This window comes from Phacochoerus africanus, chromosome 1 (genome assembly GCF_016906955.1).
Source record: "Phacochoerus africanus isolate WHEZ1 chromosome 1, ROS_Pafr_v1, whole genome shotgun sequence".
NCBI lineage: Eukaryota > Metazoa > Chordata > Mammalia > Artiodactyla > Suidae > Phacochoerus > Phacochoerus africanus.
In genome coordinates this window covers 194502381-194525042 of record NC_062544.1, presented here as the reverse complement: position 1 = coordinate 194525042, position 22662 = coordinate 194502381, and the positions used below count along the sequence as shown (strand labels likewise).

At 36.6% G+C, this 22662-nt stretch overlaps 1 protein-coding gene across 1 annotated transcript in view; it reads right to left on the bottom strand.

Moving 5' to 3' along the window:
• Positions 1-22662, bottom strand: part of NAALADL2 (N-acetylated alpha-linked acidic dipeptidase like 2) — a 967277-nt gene that overhangs the window by 61637 nt on the left and 882978 nt on the right. The window contains exon 12 of the mRNA XM_047786685.1: positions 11664-11757. Coding sequence (XP_047642641.1) covers positions 11664-11757 — 94 coding nt within the window. The remainder of the gene's footprint in view (positions 1-11663; positions 11758-22662) is intronic.

Below are 22662 nucleotides of genomic sequence, written 5' to 3'. Positions count from 1 at the left end.
GGTTATAAATTGAAAAGTAGCTTTACTTCCAATGTTCACTCAATCATTTTGATATATAGCTGATGTTCCAAAGATTCCTAATAGCCATTTCTATGACCCCAAATGATTGCTCCCTTGGGTTCCTTAGGATAATGATGAGAATGTCAGCTCTGTGAGGAAAGAGATTTTTGTCTGTTTCATTCATTGCCACTTCCAAAACTGTGACTGGAAATCACTGAATGAGTGAATGTATGAATTAGGTACTGTGATTGTAGCATTAGCATCTACCATATTTTTAGCTTTGTCTACCTTGTCTTTCTCCTTTCCTTGGCTGAGAAGAATCCCACAAGATCACCTGATAAGTTTTATCTCTATTTATATCTCCAGATCTTGATATGTGGTTATCATTTACTAAAAATCTTGCTGGGTAAATGTTGAATTATTAGATAACGTATTATTGAGATACACTAATATATTAAATTAGGTCTACAAAATCACTCGGGGAGTTATTTAGTGCATAATGAGCATCTGCAAATGTTATTTCCTTTACTTTCTTGCTAAAAATCAATAATACATTCCATAGGTAAGCAATATCATATGATATTTGCCTTTGTCTGGCTTACTTCACTTAGTATGATAATTAAATAAACTTATATACAAACAGAAATAGACCCACAAACATAGAAGACAAATTTATGGTTACCAAAGAGGGAAAGTGAGGAAGGGATAAATTGGGAGTTTGGGATTAACAGACACACACTACTATACATAAAATAGATAACTAACAAGGACCTACTGCATAGCACAAGGATCTATATTTAATATTCAAACAGAATACTCACTTTGCTCTAAACCTGAAATTAACACAAAAAACTATGTCAACCTTACTTTAATAATAGGTTTTTAAAAATTCAAAAAATCAATAAGTTACAACCAAGAGAAAACAAATTTAAAAAGAAGAAGCTATGTTATGATAAAACTATGTTTTAGGTTAAACTAAGCTAAATTAAAATACAGCCTACCAATAACTTCCCAAAATGAAGAATACATAACCCCCCAAATTAAGAATATATAAAACTTCATTTAAGGCACAGTGAGTGTCAGATAAGAAAGAAATAATAAGACAAAGACAAATACCATATGATATCACTTATAACTGGAATCTAATATCCAGCACAAATGAACATCTCCTTAGAAAAGAAAATCATGGACTTGGAGAAGAGACTTGTGGCTACCTGATGGGAGGGGGAGGGAGTGGGAGGAATCGGGAGTTTGGCTTATCAGACACAACTTAGAATAGATTTACAAGGAGATCCTGCTGAATAGCATTGAGAACTTTGTCTAGATACTCATGTTGCAACAGAACAAAGGGTGGGGGAAAAATGTAATTGTAATGTATACATGTAAGGATAACCTGACCCCCTTGCTGTACAGTGGGAAAAAAAATAATAATAATTAAAAAAAATAAATAAAATAAAATAAAAAGAAATAATTGAGGCTCTTAATAGTTCAGATTTAATAAGTAGTAAGTCAAATTGACAAAAGAAAATGAAATGGGAGCTAGAAATTTCTCAGGGTAAATATAAACATCTTGAAGTTATATGTAGTATATGGAGTCTAAAGACCAAGGACTTGGTATCAAAAAACCTAAATATCTGATTTACTTAGTTACTATCAATGTAGACTTAAACAGATCACTTAATCCTGGTCATTTTACTTTCTGAGCATTTAAATCACTATATAAATACAAGTTACTGTTATCAGAGTAAACAAACTAAACACAAATTACTACCAACTCATTTGTATAAGACATGCAAAAAATGCTGTAACAGCTTTAGTAATGATTTTATTCTTAGAGACATTGTTATCACTTCCCCCAACACCCACACCCTTTCCCTGAAACTGTATCATACTTCTCCCCATATACACTAATAAGGATTCTTTATTTTATAGTGTCTATGAATCTGGAACCAACTTTTCTTTCTATAGTTGGCATTTCAAGCCTCTAAAAAATAAAGGGATAATATAAAGGGTAAAAGAATTAACCAACCTTTAAAAATAGTCCTTTTACATCTTCCCTCCTGATGAAAAGCCAACCATTAATGTTTTTATAGCATGGCGGAATATACTGATTTGTGATAAATACTAAATATCAACCTTACTATAATATGAAATAATTCAGACTGCTTATTGAAATTATGTTTATAATATCCAAGAGACAACTGAAAGGTACATCTAAATTTCAAATGAAAACAGTGCATTTTATTCTCCCTCTCAAAGTAAATTTCAAATATATTTTCAGTAAGTACATATTGAGTTCTGTGTGTTGTTCTATAAGTACTGGTATTCTAAGATATATAAGATTAAATATATAGTCTTAATAAATTCCCAACCTACTTAGAAGTAATCCCAAAACAGGGAGTAAGTAAGTATCAAAGGACAGAAAATGCTCCTGAGGATGATGGAAGAGACCACTGTGTATACCATTATTTTAAATAGATTCCAGGGAAGAAGTGAAACTTGAGAGACAGATCATGGAATTGCCCCCAAATCAAGGGCATCTCGAATGGAATTTTAAAGGTCCTGGGACTTTATCCACATTCAAGCAGTTGAGATAAAATGTTCCATATGTAAACAAGAAAAATTGATCAGTCTCCCCTTCCTTTCCCTCAGTCCTCACCATCTAGAGGATCAGTCCACCTCTAACTTAAACCCTTTCATTTTTTTGGCTTGCTATAAAAAGGACAACACTGAATATTATAAGCAATTTTAAGTGAAGAGGAAGGAGGGAAGATGGTAGGGAGGAAGAGGGAAGGAAGGAGGAACTACTTGTCAATAGATACCAAGATGGATATTGAGATCTGGGCAAGCCAATTCAGGAGAGTTTCTAAAACGCATTGGAGGAAACACATCCCTACTAGTCAGGGAATTTTCTGTCTTCTAGCCGAGCACCACCTTGCAGAATTATCCCCAGTTCAGGAGGGAGGGTAGTATAGTGGGAAGGGCAGGGGCCTTGGAATTTGATGGATTTATATTCAAGCCCTAAATCTACCACTTAAACATATACACCCAAGTACAACACAAACCTCCTCTGAGGCCATTGCTGAATCTCTAAATTGTTCTAAATACTCAGCTCAGTACATGGAGTCAGACTAAGGTTAAATATCACAGTGATAGGCACCCAGCACATTAGCTGGGAATTGGAGGAGGGAACCCCTAAGGTAGCAAGGTGCTTGATACATGATCCTAAAATACCTTCCAACAGTAGATCAGAAGCTCAAATCCATAAGGCATCTACAGCTCCTGTGTAAGACCAGGAACTGCAGTGCTAATCACAGCCCTTGAATCTACACGTTCTAACCTGACAAGATCTGGGACCTGTACAAACTGCCTTACCCTGAGGCACTGCGTATCTTGATGAGTTTTAGCTTGGTATAAATGCGTGTGTATTACATCGGATCTACAATCTCCTGAACAAATGTATAACTGTCTTATTTTATGGCCTACATACTGTGGCCTCTCTTCAATTGTTCATACTCCAAAAAGCTTTAAATTTTAGCTTATTTCTATCCTTTGGTTCTGTTTGGGGGCCATATTTTTAAAATACCCACTCAGTTTCATTTTAAATTAAGAGTAAAATGTACTGCTCATACTCTAAAGCTACATTTTTATATCAAAAAATCATAGCCTTTTACTACAGAATCTCTTCTTCTATGGATGAGCTGATCACAGTTTTAAAGGTGGTAATAATTGCACAATCACAGCTTAGACTTCACTGATTTATAGTGACAAGAAAAAGTATGATTTATGTTCCATATAACACAGTGGTTAAAAGCAGAATAGATTATTTTTTTGGGAGGGGGAATGTGTTACTTAATGTCATCTTCAGAATATCCTGTGGCATTGCTAAAGAGAAGAAAAAAATTGCCAATATGATTTCAACCAAGGGAAACAACAGTCTTCTATTATCCTACATTTTCTATTCTTCATGATGCCTTCTTTAGTATGAATTACCATGAGTCACCTCAACTGGTTATTTAAAGAAATTAAACAAACAAAAATGCAGGTAGAGAAAAAAGTATGGGAGCTAGTACACTCCTGATACACAAATAATCTAACATTGGTTTTTAAAATACATAAATAAATGGATATTATTTTTAAAAGGCAATATGCCAGAAGACCAGATAATTATGTCTAAACTGAATCCAATAGAAATCCTTTTTGCAAAGGTCCCAAAGTGGCATGTTTAGAAGAAACGGGTTGGCCACTTAAAAATAAAATAGGCAATGCATTCTAAAGATTATCTTGCATTGTAAAGATTATCCAATGATGCAGGTAGTCAAAGAAGATGGAAATGTAGCACAACTTTCAATACATTGCATAGAATGTATTCTCCCAGCAACGTCTGTCTGCCTGCTGCAGACATTGAACCAGGGGCTATTTTCATGGATCACAGATGCTGCCACTGTATTCTGTTTGCAACTACATGATCTGGTTATTGGCTGCTTTGGAAGAGTGAGCAAAAGCTTTCTTGAATGAATGAACATGTGGTTTATTTTTTTAATTTCTCTCCTCCTGAAGCAGAAAGCTGGAGTTTTATATTTAATAACTCATGTGAGCTTAATTATATTTTCAATAAACTAAGAAAATGAAAAAGAAAAAAGCTTTAATACAATTAATCAACACAAGGGCAAGGGTATTTTATGCTATATTACAAGCCAAGATTAAAAGTATCTTGAAAAAAGGAAAGTTTCTAAGTGTTGCCAAAGAAGCAATACTCACAGCACAGTGGACAGTAGTACTATCTTGCCATAGGCACAGCATTTTAGCCCCCCAAATTCACAATACAATAGAACATTACTGTGATGAGAAACTAGGAAAAATGAGGAGGAGGCATTAAAATATTTCAGTTAATGTAGTGATATGTGAAATGTGGACACTGAAGAGAAAACTTTAAACAGATTTGGATGAACTACTCAGAGCAGGGAAGAAAGCCATGATTCTAAAGGAAAGCTGTGTGAATAGCAGCAAATTGTGAGACAGGAGTAAATAAGAGCAAAGAAACTAATTCTGAGGAACACGAAGGGGCAACACACTTAGGATGATAATTAAGGAATATTATGCAATGAAATATGAGTTCAAAGAGAAATGGGGAGAAAGAAAAACTAGTTTCAAGGAGACAAATGCTGACATTATAGAGCTGATCAGATTTGTCGCAGACCCAGCTGTCTCAAATCCTTTTTTGAATTAGGTGTAAAATGTCAATAAATGAAATACGATCTTACTATGGTCATGTAGTCAGAATCCATTCAAAGATGTAATGGGCATTGAAACTAAACATATTTTTAGGAATTGTACTTAAGGAATGGCCAGTATCTGATCAAATTGCTTCATTAATTTGGCCAAGTGTGGCAAAACACTTCTCAGAGATGCTTTTAAGTCCTTGTCAAACAAAAAGGTCAGTTGCAGAAATGCCAGCTCAGATCACTAGAAATCTAGCATGATTCAGAACTTCCATGGGAATAAAATTTTTCCTTGGAGTCATTTGGATTTTAGATGGGCTTCTGGAGTTTTTTTTTTGTAGAGAGCACAGGACCAAGTACCCAGGGTACCTATCCTTTCCTATCTATAGGCCAGTCCAGAGTTGGAACTGGTGATTATTAAAACCAAGACTGGAGATAAATGGGCTGAGGACTAGACTAATGCAATTTATAAAGTTCATGCTTAATTTCACCAATTTGGAAATTCATCTTGCATTACTTAGAAAGAAAACAAAGACCTTAGGTGGGTCCCAATTATTTGTGATTATAGAAAAGAATCAAAGTGACACCTGAAAATCTGTAACTACAAATCTAACAGAGTGCTTGCCTCAGTGGCATCACCCGAAATACTATCCTTCCTTCCTAATGAATTACCAAAGCTATTTTTTTTTTAAAGGTCAGATCAAATCAGCAGTGTCAGTTTTTCAAAGAACAGGAGGAAAAGCTGCCAACAAGCATTTTACATTTAGTGAGACAATCAGGAGGTGGCAATAAGCCACACATTTCGAAATTAGGTTCCTGCTGAGTTTGGCTTGCCCTAAATAAACGTGTACATAACCAGATCAAATGAAAATAACTTTTATTTTATTTGGTCATTTGTAGTTTTTACAATCATGCTAAATAATTAACACCCAGAATTCTGGCAAAGAAAAATAACAGATATTAACCAAAAAGCATTAGAATTATATAGTTTTTAATTATTTTGAGGTAACTGCTTTACGTGTTAAAAAGTGGATAAAATGAGAAACAGTAAACTTAGCAAGGTCATTAAGTGCTCACTCCTAATTGGCTTTGAACCTACAAGATTCAAAGTTGTGGTGATGCTTTATTCTTGACACCTCCCTTTGCCCCTGGAAACTAGTATCATTGCCTTGTATGTGCATTTTTTTTGACATACTTTTATTTGTCAAAAGTACCTCAGAAGCATCTCTGTTATCTTATCAGTCACTATTTACACTATACCCCCATGCACCATGTATAAATATTCATTCTCTAACTATTATATGCTTGGCACTGACCAAATATTAAGAGCCAAGGTCACTCAGTCAAAATGAGCTTTCAGGAACCATCCAATAAATCAGCTCAAACAAATTATTCACTGGTAAATTATCCTTCTTTCTGGTGGTTGGGAGAACCGTAGAGAATGGTCTGCTGCTACCGTAAACTAGTGTAATAAATAAACAAGATGGCCGGTTGTCAAGGAGTAAAAATTACACCATTGAAAATGCAATTGGGTTTCAGAGACCTTCATTCTTATACCCTTTGCAGTAAGGAGAAACAGTATTTTATAGTTCATCCTTGAAGGTCATTTTTTTAAAACTGTAATTGAGAACTTAAGACTAATAATCACTAACTGTCATAACAAAATAAGAAAATACATCAACAATTAAAACGTATTAAGCAGCAAATTATATGTTTTATTTAAGATGGTACAGGAACTCTGTTTAGCTAATGAAATCATCTAGCGTTGTAGCTAAACTTGAAACTGAAATATTTATTTAGTTTTTGATAAGTGGTCTCCATTATTCACATATTAGCACATTATTCTATTTTAAAAGTAAGATTATAACCAAAGTAGTCAAAATAGAACAGGTATAACAAATTGCCTGCAATTTAGTACATATCTGAATAACATTTTGCTATGATAGAGATAATTCAAATAATTTTGAATCATAACTAAAATATAAAACTGTATAGATAAAAGTGACAACTCATTTCCCCTTGATCAGAAATTTATACCCAGGTACTGGTAACAGAATATTCTTTTGCCTATTTTTTGCTATATTTTGTTTTTATTTGCTTTTTATTTTTTTGTATGTGTACATCTCAAGTCTAGCCATATCTTTCCAAGTGAAAGTGACAGGGAGACCGAAGGAGTTTCACATCAAAAGAAACAACTCAAAAATAACCAACAACCAAAAAAAAAAACCAACACAAAAATAACCAACGACCAAAGAAGAAGTGGACTGATATAACAGCAAAAAGCCAGAGTTCTCCTGGCTTATCCAACTAAGATCCTGGGATTTTAGGGAGAGGTTTATCTAGACTTTGTTATTGCTGGTCTGCAGTGGAAATCATTATAGAATGACTGCAGTTTTGTTTTCCCTGTACTGACATGTTTTTAGATATAACTGTTAAAGAAAAGGTTATGAACCTGTGCTTATCTCAGAATATTTTCTCCACCTTCTTGCCTTAACTGAAACCTGGCTCTCCCTTAATGGTGTTGCTTCCACTGCAGCACTGAAACCCTCTTAGGCAGTAGTTCCTTTTTCTCCCATGACCTTGGTACCACTAGCATAGAAGAATATCTGCATTCTTTATATGAACACATTTTCAATAATCCTATCCACTTGTCTTCTCAGCTCATTCTTCTCAGTTCTTTGATCTCACCAAGAGCCTCTCTCCGTTGTGCCAAAACGCATCCTCTTCATAACTTCACTCTATTCCATACCCCAGTTTAGATACATTGGTCCAGCACTACAAGGCTCCTTTGCAGACACTCTCAATCTTTCTTTCTTTACCTTGTCTACCTTGTTGTCTCTCTCCCAGAAAAGTCCTAGCCGTGATTAAATCCAACTCTGCCCATTGTATGCCTGACTTCCCATCTGAAGGCTGGACAAAATAAAGTTATGTTGAAATATCTCACTTAAAATATAATTCTTGCAGTTACCATTTTGGCACAGTGGAAGTGAATCTGACTAGTAACCTTGAGGATGTATGTTAGATCCCTGGTCTAGCTCAGTGGATTGGGGATCCAGCATTGCCATGGCCTGTGGTATAGGTCACGGATGCGGCTCAGATCCCACATTGCTGTGATTGTGGCATAAGCCAGCAGCTATAGCTCTGATTTGACACCTAGCCTGGGAACTTCCATATGCCTCGGGTGTGGCCCAACTATTTCTTCTTTTTTTACAATCCATAGAGACTTGCTGAGAGTTCCTAGCACCACATTTACCATGTGCCATATCCTCTGCCTTCCTTCACATTTTTGTGGATGGATGACTGTGTGCATAACTAAGGCAACAGTCTCCATTGCATGCTGCCTAGATTCAAGGAAAGCATTCTAGCAATTCTCCTTTCACTCTCCTTCATCACATCTTTACTCTCCATCAGAGCATTCTCATCAAAATAAAAGCATGCTAACCCTTCTCAACTCCATGCTTTCCATCTGCCATCACCTGTCCCCAATGTATCACTTCTCATTCTCTTTTGAATGCCTCTAAACAGACTATTTATAATACCAGTCTACTAATTTTTTTTTTTTTTTTTTAGAACACCAGGGACCATTATATTGTTAAGTCTAGCAGTCAGTTCTCATTTTTCTTAAACTGGGGCTGTATTTGGTGGAGTAGATAATTCCCTCCTCTTTGAAAACTTTTATCCCTTGGTTTCAGAATGAAACAATACCCTGGTTTGTCTCTTACCCTTTGTCTACTCCTTCTCAGTCTCTTCTGATTCTCTTAAACCTTTCCTGTCCTCTATTAGTCCTCAGTCCCTTAGAAATCTAATCTAAGACAACTCCCAAACATATATTCCCAGACCAAATTGCTCCTCTGGACTCTGGATACAACCACAGTCAATTTTATTTTTATTTAATTTTAATTTAATTTTATTTCATTTTATTTGATTTCATTTTATTTTCATTGCTTTTTAGGGCCCCAGGTGTGGCATATGTAAGTTCTCAGGCTAGGGGTTGAATCAGAGCTGCAGCTGCTGGCCTACACCACAGCCACAACAATGTAGAAATGAGCCGAGTTTCAACCCATACTACTCACAGCAATGCTGAATCTTTAACCCACTGAGTAAGCCCAGGGATCGATCCTGTATCCTGATGGATAGTAGTTGGGTTAATTACCACTGAGCCACAATGGGAACTCCCAATTCTGCTTTTTAATGCTGATTTTGAGAATGCAAATTTATTCCAAGGTGATAGAAAACAATTTGAGCATAAAGCTAATTTAAAAATTGGTTTGACTTACAGAAGTTTGGTTCAACCATATATGTATGTTTCTATGGGGTAGAGATTTTAATTTTGTTTTATTTATTTATTTAGTGGCTGGGTTTTATATTTTCTTTTTTGTGTCATAGAGCTATACCAGGTATACAGTGGATGCTCAAGAAATATTTATTAAATGAATGAATAAATGGGTTCAGGAGATCTTACAAAGTCTATGGGGGATATACTCAAACTTTTATGTACATGTGTAATTTTCTGAGGAGATCACACTTTTCTTTAGATTTTCAAAGAGATTCCTAACTACCCACAAAAAGTAAAGTAATAATATAATTCTAACAATAACCCATTAGGATTTTTTCTCACTTTTAGGAAGTAGCCAAGTTGAAATGCTCATATAGAAATTATAATGCTAAAATACTGTTTATTTATGGATTTTAAAAAGAAATCCAATTGTTTAAAATTAATAGATTTTAGAATTTAAAAGACAGTGTTGCTATTGCTTTTGGTTTTGCTGGCTTTAATTTTAAAAATATCTCAATATCTTTATTGCAAAGGTACTAAACATTCATCATAGATTTGGAATCAGAAAAACAACTTGTAAATCACTTATAATTCTATTGTACAATGTTACCATTTTACAGTATACCCTTTGAGGCTCCTTTCTGTGCATGAGACTTACTCTTTATAAATGGAAAAATCTTTATGTAATATAAATAATAGTTCTCCTTTAGTTCTTTGAAAATTTTCAGTATAAGATGCAGTGCCAACTGAATTTTTTAAAGTATGAAGATGAGAACTAAAGAAAAAGCAAAATCGTCTATGCAATAAATAAACAGATGCTTAAAAGAAATCCTTACCAAAAATATTCACAGAAGTTTTTAACCCTTTTTCTATGCCTACTTTGCTCATTTTATAAAATATCATATACTTGGCTACTCTGTTTCTAAGAAATATTCTAGAAATAGAATATTAAAGTGGAGGACAGAATTACTGCTACAGGTAGTCACACTGATACCAGTATAATAGAAGCTTGACAAAAGTAGAAAAAATAGAGACTAGCTTATATATAATAAAAATAGATCAATATGAGGCCATTTAGTCTGGAGCAAATAACCCTACAGTGCTCATTACACCCAAGGTCATGGTTTTATATCCACTATAATAGAAATTATGAGAAGCATTGAGGGGGAGAAAATATTGTATTGTAGTAGTCTATAGATTAAGAAGCAATCCAGGTAGTCAAAACTTAAAAATGAAAGTATTAAACTTTTAGATGCTGGAACTATTTGGCTCTTTAGGGTAAAGAATGAATGATTAACCACCACAGTGGAAAAAAATGATTTTTATATTGAGAAGAACACATCACCCAATAATCTGACAGTGAGATGTATGGATCAAAGAGAAGGAGGGTGCATTCTTTAATTACAATGCTGCCCCTTGTATTTGGTGACTGAAGACAAATTAGCAGTTTAATTGAAAGATTTGTATGTAGATAAAGGGAAAATAAGGGTAATTATTATGGTGATTTAGAATTCTGTAGAAAGAGATACATTCAAACATGAAGGAACTGAAATAGAGATTATGGAAATAATCTCCTGGTTTCCCCCTTGTAATCTTTCATCTAGGATGAACCAATACTTCAGTCAAATGGGATATGGCCCCTACCTCATGGAAACCAATCCCAAGGGAGAAATTTCTGGGCCAGTCTTGTTTGAACTGACTGAATATCAGGAAGGTATATCTCATTCTTTTTTATTTTTTTTGCTTTTTAGGGCCACACCTGTGGCATGTGGGAGTTCCCAGGCTAGGGGCTGAATCAGAGCTACTGCTACCAGCCTACACCACAGCCACAGCAACTCCAGATCTGAGCCATGTCTGTGACCTACAGCGCAGCTCACAGCAACATTGGATCCCCAACCCATTGAGTGAGGCCAAGGATCTAACCCACATCCTCACAGATACTAGTCATACTTGTTTCTGTTGCACCACAATAGGTACTCCCTACCTTGTTCTTATTGACATGGAAGCCAAAATTCTTCTAAGCCCTTGTCATGTTCACCCTCTACTGAAAGGGAGGTGCTAGCATTGCCATAAGTAAGATAGTAGATAACTTGATTCATTCCTTGTTGGAAATTAGTTGAACTATTTTTCATTTGCTGAAATTACTATAATTAAAAAAAAATTACCTTTAAGGCTGTTTTGAACTTCTAAAGCTATATCGAGAGCATTAAAGGGCAGAACTGGTTCGTTGGCAATTTGCAAAATCACCTCTCCTGAGAGCTGAAAGAAAAAGAAAAAAATGCTGGAATTTAGTATTAATGTTTTTGTTTGTTTTTCATTATTTCATACACCCTTATATTCTTATCCTGAAGTAAAAAAACACAGAGGAAAAACATAATTTTATAAAATCTCTTTTTCTTTTAAACCTCATTTTATTTTATTTTTCTATAAAGAAAAAAGTTCTCAGTATCTTTTTCATGTCTCAGAAAAGCATAAGGCAATAAAATGTTTTCTTCCTTTGGGGGTTAAAATATTAAGAAACAGCTTCCCTAGTTGAAGGAGTTCTAATATTTACACTTTAAAACTATTCTTTATAAAACAGTTCAGAATGTCACATGATAAAACAGTCAAGAGAAACAACTGCAAATCCATAGCTGGTTATTAGACCAAATAAAATTCTGGACAAAATGAGTGACCAATTTATTTCACATAAATGTAATTAATTTTAAAAATCCTTTGAAATCCAAGTACTATTTTCCTTGATATATTCCTTTGCTATATCCCTAATCAATTTCCAAAATGTGTCAGAACTAATACCATTTCTACATCTTTGAGATCAATGTTTAAATCAAACTAGAAAAATATAAAATTTTAAATGGCATCTGCAAAACTCACACCTGCAATTTTCACACGTGCATATGCCTCCACCACTGCACTCTAAAACTGTGTCTGAAAACCAACATATGTACTATAGCTGAACTAGCATCTGCTTAATAGACTGAACAAGTCATATGCATTTTTATACATCTCAAAGGAACTTAGGGCTGGAGGCAAATGCCATTGTTACTTCCGCCCTTTCTCTCAAGTGATATTTAATATTTACCTGGGCTTAACAAATGTCCCTACATTTCTTATAACCTTGAAGCTCGCACACAGGGAAATGCGGCTGTGTTGATGTTATTAATACACTATGAAATGTTGTTAGTGAATGAAAACATTGTCTTGTGAAACTACACAAGGGAAATTAGCACACTAACTTGAGACAGTGAAGAACACATAAAAGAAATAACTTACAAGGAAAATATGATGTTAAATATTCAAATCTACATATTCAACAAGGGTCAAATTTCATTTAATATTAAAAAGTTACATTTCCCAGGCGTTTGCACAATTTACATCATGATAAAAGTACCATTCAATTTGGTCTTCTATATACTTGGGGAAATGCATTTCTCAGAAATAGAGAGAAAAAGGATACACCTTTGATATCATTTTACTTCTCTGATATAGTTTTCTCCCAAATGTAGCAACCACTTCTCCCCAGATGCATCAGGTATTTTGCAGAGTTTTATACCCAGAATATGATCATAAAAATCCTGGGAAACTACCTACTCAAATTACACTGTATTTCAGAAAAAAAAAGCATTATCTGCAATAGGTTAATACGAATCCTGTTTCTATTCCACTCTACCCCATCCAAATCATGCAAGGAATACTGATATTTGGAAATAAATTATTTGTAAGAGCAACGTTTAAAGGCGATTAAGAAGAACTATGCTTTCGGAGTTCCTGTTGTGGTGCAGCGGAAATGAATCAAGGTAGGGACCATGAGGTTATGGGTTTGATCCCTGGCCTCACTCAGTGGGTTAAGGATCTGGCATTGCTGTGACCTGTGATATAGGTCACAGATGTGGCTAGGATCCTCTATTGCTGTGGCTGTGGCCTAGAGGTGTAGGACGGCAGCTACAGCTCCTATTCAACCCCTAGCCTGGGAACCTCCATATGCTGCAGGTGCGGCCCTAAAAAGTTAAAAAAAAAAAAAAAGAAGAAGAAGAAGAATTATGCTTTCTTTTTCCAATTTTCACTGGAGAATAAAAACTACAGAACAGATATTTTTTGCTTACACTTTGGAATCTGGAAACTACACATTACCAAAATTAAAATGAAAGAATGGGGAGGGAGGAGAAAGGCTACTTTGTGTGCTGCAGGAGGTTGTTTTGTTTTCTTTTCGAATCATTTGGCAGCTAGAACAACTGGAATATCTATAAGCCAACCACCTTACTGTGTCTTTCAAAAAGAAGCTGGCAACAAATATTGGGAGTTCCAAGGCACTTGGCACACTATAGAATGTTTTGAGCAAATCAGCTTTTTTGCAGCTCCATTAGTAAAAGGGAGTTTTTTATATGCCTTGCCATGCAGTGAGAAGTGACAAGCCATACTGCAGACTCTTCTTGCCTATTTTGGAACTGACTCTTATTCAGCCATACCGAAGTATCCTTCCTTTATATTTGTATAAGGTCCTATTCTTTTCAAAATGCCTTATATTCATTTCATTGTCTGATTTCATTATCTTGCCAAATCTAGAGGCAAATAGTAAAGGAATTAGTTCTGTATTAAAAATATTGAGTATAAGCCTTACTGGGTTCTGTCTAAAATGGCTACATAGAAGGTTCCCAAACTCTTCTCAGAGACACATAAAGTTTACAGCTCTACACAAAACAATTCCCTATGGGAAAAAAAATCTAGAAAGTGGCTGGGAAAACACACTGGGCAAACATACAAACAAACAAAAAAACCCACAATGAAATGAATAAGACATGCTTATGCCATAAACCCTAACAAATCACAGTGGCATAAAATAAGAAAGGCACTCAAAACTAGATTCTCCCTGAGGAGAGAAGGGTTTAGAGCCAATATTTAGTGTCCCAACTTTTAAAACATCCATCGAGGGAAAAGCCCACAGAACATCTAGCCCTAAAAGCCAATGGAACTGTGTCCATAAGACATACAACACTGTAGCAAAAAAAGCAAGTGCTTAATGAACCTAAGTGGACTCATTGTGACTCTCTCCATAAAGCTCAATACAGAGGAAGCAGGCAAAAAATTCCCACCTCCCAGTCTTTCCCTGAAAGAGGCCCATGGGAATACTTTAAAAGTTGTTGCCTCAGGGTCAGACCTCTAATTTAGCCCACATCTAGATATACAATGCCATCCTCCCTGGCAATCAACAAAGCCAATAGACTCAGCATTCTCCCATTTTTTTTTTCAGGGCCACACCTGAAGCATATGGAGGTTCCCAGGCTAGGGGGTGAATTGGAGCTGTAGCTGCTGGCCTACATCACAGCCACAACAATGTGGGATCCAAGCCACATCTGCCATCTACAGCACAGCTCATGGTAATGCCAGATCCTCAACCCACTGATCCTGAGTGAGGCCAGGGATTGAACCTGCACCCTCATGGATGCTAGTCAGATTTGTTTCCACTGAGCCACAACAGGAACACCTCAGCATTATTCCTATAGCCTGCTCCAAACCACCAGTACTCTCTAGAAGGAGGTTGTAGACATGTCTGGAAACCTGACATTTGCAACTGCCACTCAGGAGCTTAATCATTTGGCTCTGATGGCCAGCATGGCTTGAATTTATGGGTCCTACAATACTCTGGCACTGGGAGCTATGTCTAGCACTTATAATGGAGCCTGATAATGTGAGAAAAAAGAATGTATACATGTATGTGTAACTGGGTCACCATGCTGCAGAGTAGAAAATTGACAGAACAGTGTAAACCAACTATAATGGAAAAAATAAAAATCATTATATAAAAAAAATTTAAAAAATAAAAATAAACACTATTTTTTTTTGGTGTTCTCAGCACAAAGGAAGTAGACAGAAATACCCATCTCCAACTTTTTCCCTAAAAGAGGTTTTTTGCATATTTTGAAAGCTACTGCCTGCAAATCTGACTTCTAATTAACCTGAGTCTAAGTGTTGACTGAGATCCTTCCTTTTGGGACACTAACAGGTCTTAGCACAGTCTCAACTACTGGGAGAAATTTTTAAAAAGGAGGGAGCTGGGGAGGCTTGGAAAATCCAAAGCTTTGAAATACAATCAAGAGATAGGACTGGGCTGAAGGATAAGTTTCATATCCTACATGAGACCATTCCTCAAGATTGGGAGAGGGAGTTGTTATATCTAATGAACAGAAACCAACATAGAGAGTCAAGAAAAATGAAGAAACGGAGAAATAAGTTCCAAACAAAAGAAAAGATAAAATTCCAGAACCAAACCTTATCAAAATGAAGATAAATGCTTTACCTGATAAAGAATTAAAGGTAATGTCACAAATTTGCTTGCCAAAGTCAGAAGGACTTTGCATTAACACAGTGATAATTTCAATAAAGTGAAAGAAAGTATAACAAGTACTAAATAGAAACCATTTAAATAGAAACTGGGATTCAGTTCGGTTCTTAAAAATACAATAACTGAAGTGGAAAATTCAATAGAAGGTTCAGCAGAAAACTAGATCAATTCAAAAGAGAAGATCAATGGACTAGAAGACAGGGTAATGGAAATCATCAAATCAGAAGAAGAAAAAAGATAAAAAATGAAAAAAGAGTGAAAATAGGTTAATGGACATATGGTACAACATAAAACACATAAATATTTGCATTATATGGGTCCCAAAGAAGAAAAAAGAGTGAAGGGAGCAGAAAGCTTACTCGAAAAAGAAAAAAACATAGTGGCCAAAATCTTCCCTCTCCTGGGGAAAGGAACAAACATCCAGATCCACGAATCCTAGAAAGCACCAAATGAGATGATTCCAGACAGACTGAAATAGAGCCACATTAAAATTAAATCATGAAAGCTGAAGACAAGGAGTGAATCTTAAAAGCAGCAGGAGAAAAATAATTTTTTATGTACAAGAGAACTGCCATAAGCATTTCACCAGAATTTTCAGAAAATTTGCAGTCTGGAAGAGACTGGGATAATATATTCAATGTGCTGAAAGAAAAGAAAAGAATGCAAACAAACAAACAAAAAAAGTGCCAGCTAAGAATACTCTATCTGGCAAAGCAGTCCTTCCAAACTGAAAGAGAGATATAAGAGTTTTCCAGACCAGAAAAACTGAGTAAGTTTATTACCACTAGATCAGTCTTACAAGATGCACATTTATGGAATATTCATCCAACAGCAGCAGAACACACATTCTTCTCAAGTGCATGTGGAACATACTCCAGGATAGATCATAGGCTAGGTCACAAAAGAAGTCAATGAATTTCAGAAGACCAAAATCATATCCAGCATTTTTTTCAACCACAGTGATATGATATGAAACTGAAATCAATGACAAAAGAAAACTTGAAAATTCACAAATATGTTGAGATTCAGGGTTGTGAAACATCTCCTTGGCTCAGGTAGCTGAGGTCCATGACATTGGCAACTATGTGATCCTTGACAGCAAGATCTGTGGGTGGTCCTGAGCGGCTGCAAGGACTTTCGGTGTCCTCAGCAGCAAGGGACCATGGCAGGTGGTAATGGTAGCTGGTATATAGGTGCTGGGCTGCTGTGCTGGTTGCACTTGCCTTCATGATGGCAGGAAAAGGCAGCAGGCACACCCATATTGGCAGATTTGGATCAGTGACAGGGGCTGAGGGCATGAGAAACTATAGGACATGTACAGCTGTATAGGATAGTTGCAGGCTTATGCAAGAAGCTATAGGACGTGCACAGCTGTATAGGATAGTTGCAGGCTTGTGCATTGTAGTGTCATGGTCAAAAGTCAGTATCAGCAGTATGCAAGTTTGAACTACAGGGGATACCTGCAAGCACATGCCCCTGAGATAGGGATCAATATTGGCCCCCAGTACAGGGGCAACTATGGGGGCTTTGGCTGTTGGAGTGTACTTGGTGTGGCTGCAGAGGCTTGCCATGGATGCTCAAACAACAATAGACAACAGTGTCAAGAGTTGGGGCCAGTGATGTACAGGTGCACAGCTACACAGGGGCTAGCTGTTTATATGAATGGAGATCAGACCAGTGAGAGGGGTTGGTGCCAGGTCCTTTGTGCAGTGGTCTGAAAGGTTGTGGAAGCTGGTCACTCATTATGTTCTCTATTTTCCTACAGTAAGAACCTCTCTCTGGCTAGGGAGTTCCCTCTCAGCACTGAGCAGTGCCAGCCTGAGAAGTGGAAAGATACAGGAAAAATATGTTATTTTTATGTGATTATTCTCAGGTTATTTTGCTTCACTATGTCCTAAAACTTCTTATGTGGACCCCAGAACTATTCCAGAGCTATTTTCATTCTTGGAAAGCCATCTAATTCTTGTCTTTGTGTGAGGATGGAGGCTGCTATCTCCTACTCTGCCATCTTGGTGACATCACTCCCCTGAGCTGTCCGAATCCCATTATAATAACTTCACAAGCACACTACCTGCATCAAGATCCCTGTGTCCTTTCTTCACTCTTCCCAGACCATCCTACCCCTGACCAGAGGACAAAGGAAGAATATATTAGAATGAAAAAAATAAGTGTTTAACAGAAGTAAAAGTGTTAAAAAAAAGGATATTAAGAAATGAGGTAATGAACACCACATTGCTAAAGTTTTTCTTTCTTACTGTGTACTATTGGTATCTCGAAAGTTAGTGATTTCATTGGTGTTAGGCAAGATCAGGTTGTCAAAAGAAAATAATTACTAAAAGAGCTTTTATTTATATTTTAAAGGTAATAAAGACAAATGATAGTTATCTAACATTAAAGTTTCTTTCTTTTTTTTTTTTTTGTCTTTTTGCTATTTCTTTGGGGCCGCTCCTGCGGCATAGGGAGGTTCCCAGGCTAGGGGTCGAATTGGAGCTGTAGCCACCGGCCTACGCCAGAGCCACAGCAATGCAGGATCCGAGCCATGTCTGCAACCTACACCACAGCTCACAGCAACGCTGGATCATTAACCCACTGAGCAAGGGCAGGGACCGAACTTGCAACTTCATAGTTCCTAGTTGGATTCATTAACCACTGCGCCACAATGGGAACTCCCTAAAGTTTCTCTTTCTTCAGCTTGAAATAATTTGAGTTGTATTTAAAGTTTCAAAAGAGTGTTCATAGATATTTAATAAGGGGAAATAGACCTACACATATATATATTTTTTTGAACTTTGTAAATAAAAATCTGTTGCCTTGTTGGAAGGTATTTTTATAGTCTCTGACTTTGTCACAAATCTTTCCCTTATTCACCAGTCTAGAAAAACAAACAAAAAAATTATTTACTAAATCAAATATCTATATTAGGGTCATTTCACCCCTCCCCTCAGTTATCATATTGTATTGACCAGTATGATGACTGTATTCACAACAAATATTTTAATGGACTAGTTAATACATGAATAATGTATGTAGACATAAGTAGGTTCACTAAAGCAGTACCAATGAATATCTGTGTTCTATAATATAATTTCTGTTTAGTTACAAGCAAAGCCACTCAGTAAACATGTGGTTTGTTCCACTTTTATAATTCCAAATTAAAGTAACTATAGTTTACACCTCATCCCTAAGCTATAAGTTACACTATCATTGTGTAATTGTTTTATATGTCCTTAGTCAGACCTAAAATGAAATATCGCCTCACTATAGAAGGTAATACTAAGAGTTAAGTATAACACTTAAGAAGTTGAGAGAGACTGGATTGCTGTGGCATGGTGTAATATACCAAATAGTGGATGAATCATGAATCATCCCACTAGTAGCTAGTGAGCCTTTATTATGTAATTATCATTGGGCTATGAAGGAAAAAAAAAGAAATATAAGACAGCTTCTCCCCATAAGACTTACTTTTCTGTAAGTCTTACCACTCTTACACAATAGGAAAAATAAGTTAACAGTATAAAATTAGCACACATGGGTTTCTTGTTGTGATTTAGTGGGTTAAGAACCTAACATAGTGTCCCTGACCATGCAGCTTGAATCCCTGGCCTCGTTCAGTAGTCTAAGAATCCATATGTGGCATTGCTGCAAGCTTCAGTGTAGGTCACCGATGCCACTCAGATTCCATGTTGCCATGGCTATGGTGCAGGCCTCAGCTCCAGTTCTTATTTGACCCCTAGCCTGGGAACTTTCATATGCCACAGGTATGGCCATAAAGAGAAAAATAACAATAAAAATTTTAAATATTAGCACACATGAATCTTTTGTTTCCTAGAAAGCACCACTTTCTTCTCCACTTTTAACACACCATGGATTTATAGCACATATATATTTTGGATGCTCAAAATTCTAGTATATAAAATGTGAAAGATATCCCATTGAAGGGGACTAAAATAGATAAAACACCCTGGAGTAAGAAGAAGCATAGATTTATTTTTAGAGAAACATGAAAAAAACAGTATGAGTGCAGTGAAGTTCTTGGTTAGTGGGAAGGGATTTTGCATGTGAGGTGTAGGATGGGGCATCAGAAACCCTAAAATTCAATCAAGGCACATGGTCATGATTCAGTGATCTATAGGGAGTCTTTCCCCCTTCCCTCACCTTTCAGAGCAGAGGCATTATCTGAAAAATTATGGTCTGCAGAGAGTCTTCATAACACAATTATGTGCTGCATCACACCTTTCAGGTTGTTGTGTTCATTCTGAAGTGACCTGACCCTGATTTATGTCACTTTATAGCATAGCAGAAAACCCCCTATTTGGCCACAAACACCCTGTGGATAACAAACTTCAGGGCAGCCAGCCATGAGGCAAGGGGACTCAGGGGATCTCCCTACAGATAAGCAGAACTTCCTAGTCCTCAGGACTCCTTTCTGGAGGTGGGATGAAAGGAAGGGAGAGGAAGCATGGATGTATTCCTGACAAACCCAGCCAGCTTTCCCAGCAAGAGAAGAAATTAAATGGTGCTACACAAAATTAGTATAAAAAATGTATGTACCTCTAATGTGGCTAAAATTCAGTGTTAATTCTCTCATTATTTCTCATAGGGAATATTCCACAAACTCCCAGGTTGATCTAAATGCCTGCCTATAACCTCCACATTACAGTTAGAGTTATGCAGTGACTTATTCAAAATATACTTCATATGCATCTCCTCAAAAATAGACCTGTCTGTGCTGCTTCCCTTCTATTGCTCCTCCTTAGATTTGAGAAAATCGATGGGATCCAACACTCAACTCAAAAACCTATAATCAGGCAAGCCTGTTTATGGAAAAAAAATGACTCAAAAATAAAACTTTCTTAGAAAATCAAGGACTTATATATCCCCCATAACTATCATAAAATATCACTTCAGATCAAGCCACATCACAGAAACCAGAGAACAAAACTTAAAATTACACAACAGTTCTCTCAGCTCTGTAAAGATTGCATAAGGAGTGGAAACACCCAGTCGCCTTGGAAGAGGCTCCAGGTATTGCCAACGGATAAGTCTAAGCTCCTTTACTTATTTATTTTTTTCTTTTTGGGGCCATGCCTCAGCATAAGTAAGTTCCTGTGCCAGAGGTTGAATCAGAGCTGCAGCTGCAGGCCTAAGCCATAACCACAGCAACACTGAATCCAAGCTGCATCTGTGACCTACACCACAGTTTACAGCAACACCAGATCCTTAACCCACTGGGTGAAGCCAGGGATCAAACCCGCATCCTCACAGAGACAATGTCAGGTCCTTAACCTGCTGAGCTAAACCAGGAACTCTGAGGGCTTCTTTCTGTGGAGACATTTTGATGACAATTTTAGGAGGCCATGTTTCTACTGTTCTGCACACACATTTGCAAAATTCAGTAGTAGGGGGAGAAAGACATAGGAAAATTGTTACAGAATCCCTAAACTTCTAGGAAAGATATGGTTTAAGACTTCACCTTTCCCTTCCTGAGATTTCAAAGATTTTAGATGAGCTTTGCTGGGCTGAGGTAGTCTCAAATAAAGTTACCTGATAACAGAAGATTTGCAAAATTAATGATGAATTCCAAAAGCTTCTGAGAGGAAAATTCATTTTAAGGAAAAGAAGAATTTTAATCAAGGAAAATATATGGGATAGTTGAGTCTTAACATTTGTGGCTATTCTTAGGAACTCCCTGTGACTGATCTTGCCTGGTCTATAGGCCTAGTGCAGAGACAGTATTTGTGAATGTAAAGACCTATGTTGACAAACAGTGGTAAACTTGGGAACTCAGAATCTTGTGCAGTGGAATACCCATGGCGCAGACTACCAGGTAAGAGAGAGCCTTTTCTCTCTAGCACTCTGAAAACTACTTTTTCAGTCACCACCATGTTTTTTGCAGCTGCCAAGGACTGCATAAGAATTCTGGGACATGTCATTTTGGGACTGACACATGCTCTCACTCCAGACCTGCTACAGCTGAAAGACCAGGCAAAAGCTCTCAGGGTCTCTTGGATATGATGGCAGATTGATGGGATATGGATTAAAGAAAAGGAGGCATAAATGCAATATTTATCCACAGCAGTTTAATTTGATGATTAAAAACATGAGCTCTTAATTTATCTTCTAAACTGATAAAGGTATATTTTTTAGAAACATGCACTAACCATCTCTGCAGACTAGGACATTAAACATCCAAGACCACCTCTAATGGCAAGAAACTAATGGGCTAGAAATATAAATTCACTCCTTTTCAGCCTTGGCTCCTGCTGGAAGCCCATCTCTCAGTGTTCTCAGCCTGAACTCTGAACACACAAGTTTATCATGAGCCTTAATTTGACTTCCCCAGGAAACATACTTGAGACAAAATGTGACTGCAAGTAGTTCATAAAGAGGTTAGGGTAACTGAGGAGGAGAGATGAGAAAGGGAAGATGGCCCATAGAATTGGATTTCAAATGAAAACCACTCAGAGAGAGGCAAGATGGCCATTGGAGACTTCAGATTCATTTGGGAAGAACATTTTGGCCTCTCATCACACCGAAATTCCCACTAAAATAAAACTCATACTTAATATTAAAAAAAGTCACTGTGGGTGACAGGAAATTAATCCTACTAGAGGATATCTGAGAACAAGGGAAAAGTAACTCTCTCAGAATTTTCTCTTAAAAATAGCAAGGAAGCTGGATCTTGATTCCTCAACTCTCATTAGTCATTGGATGAGGCTAGTTTCATGGAGGTGTTAAATATTTAACCCTCTGGACTGCTGTCCATGCCTGAAGAAAGCCTTAGGCAAAGAAATAGAAATCTGTTGCTAAAATAGAATCCTGAC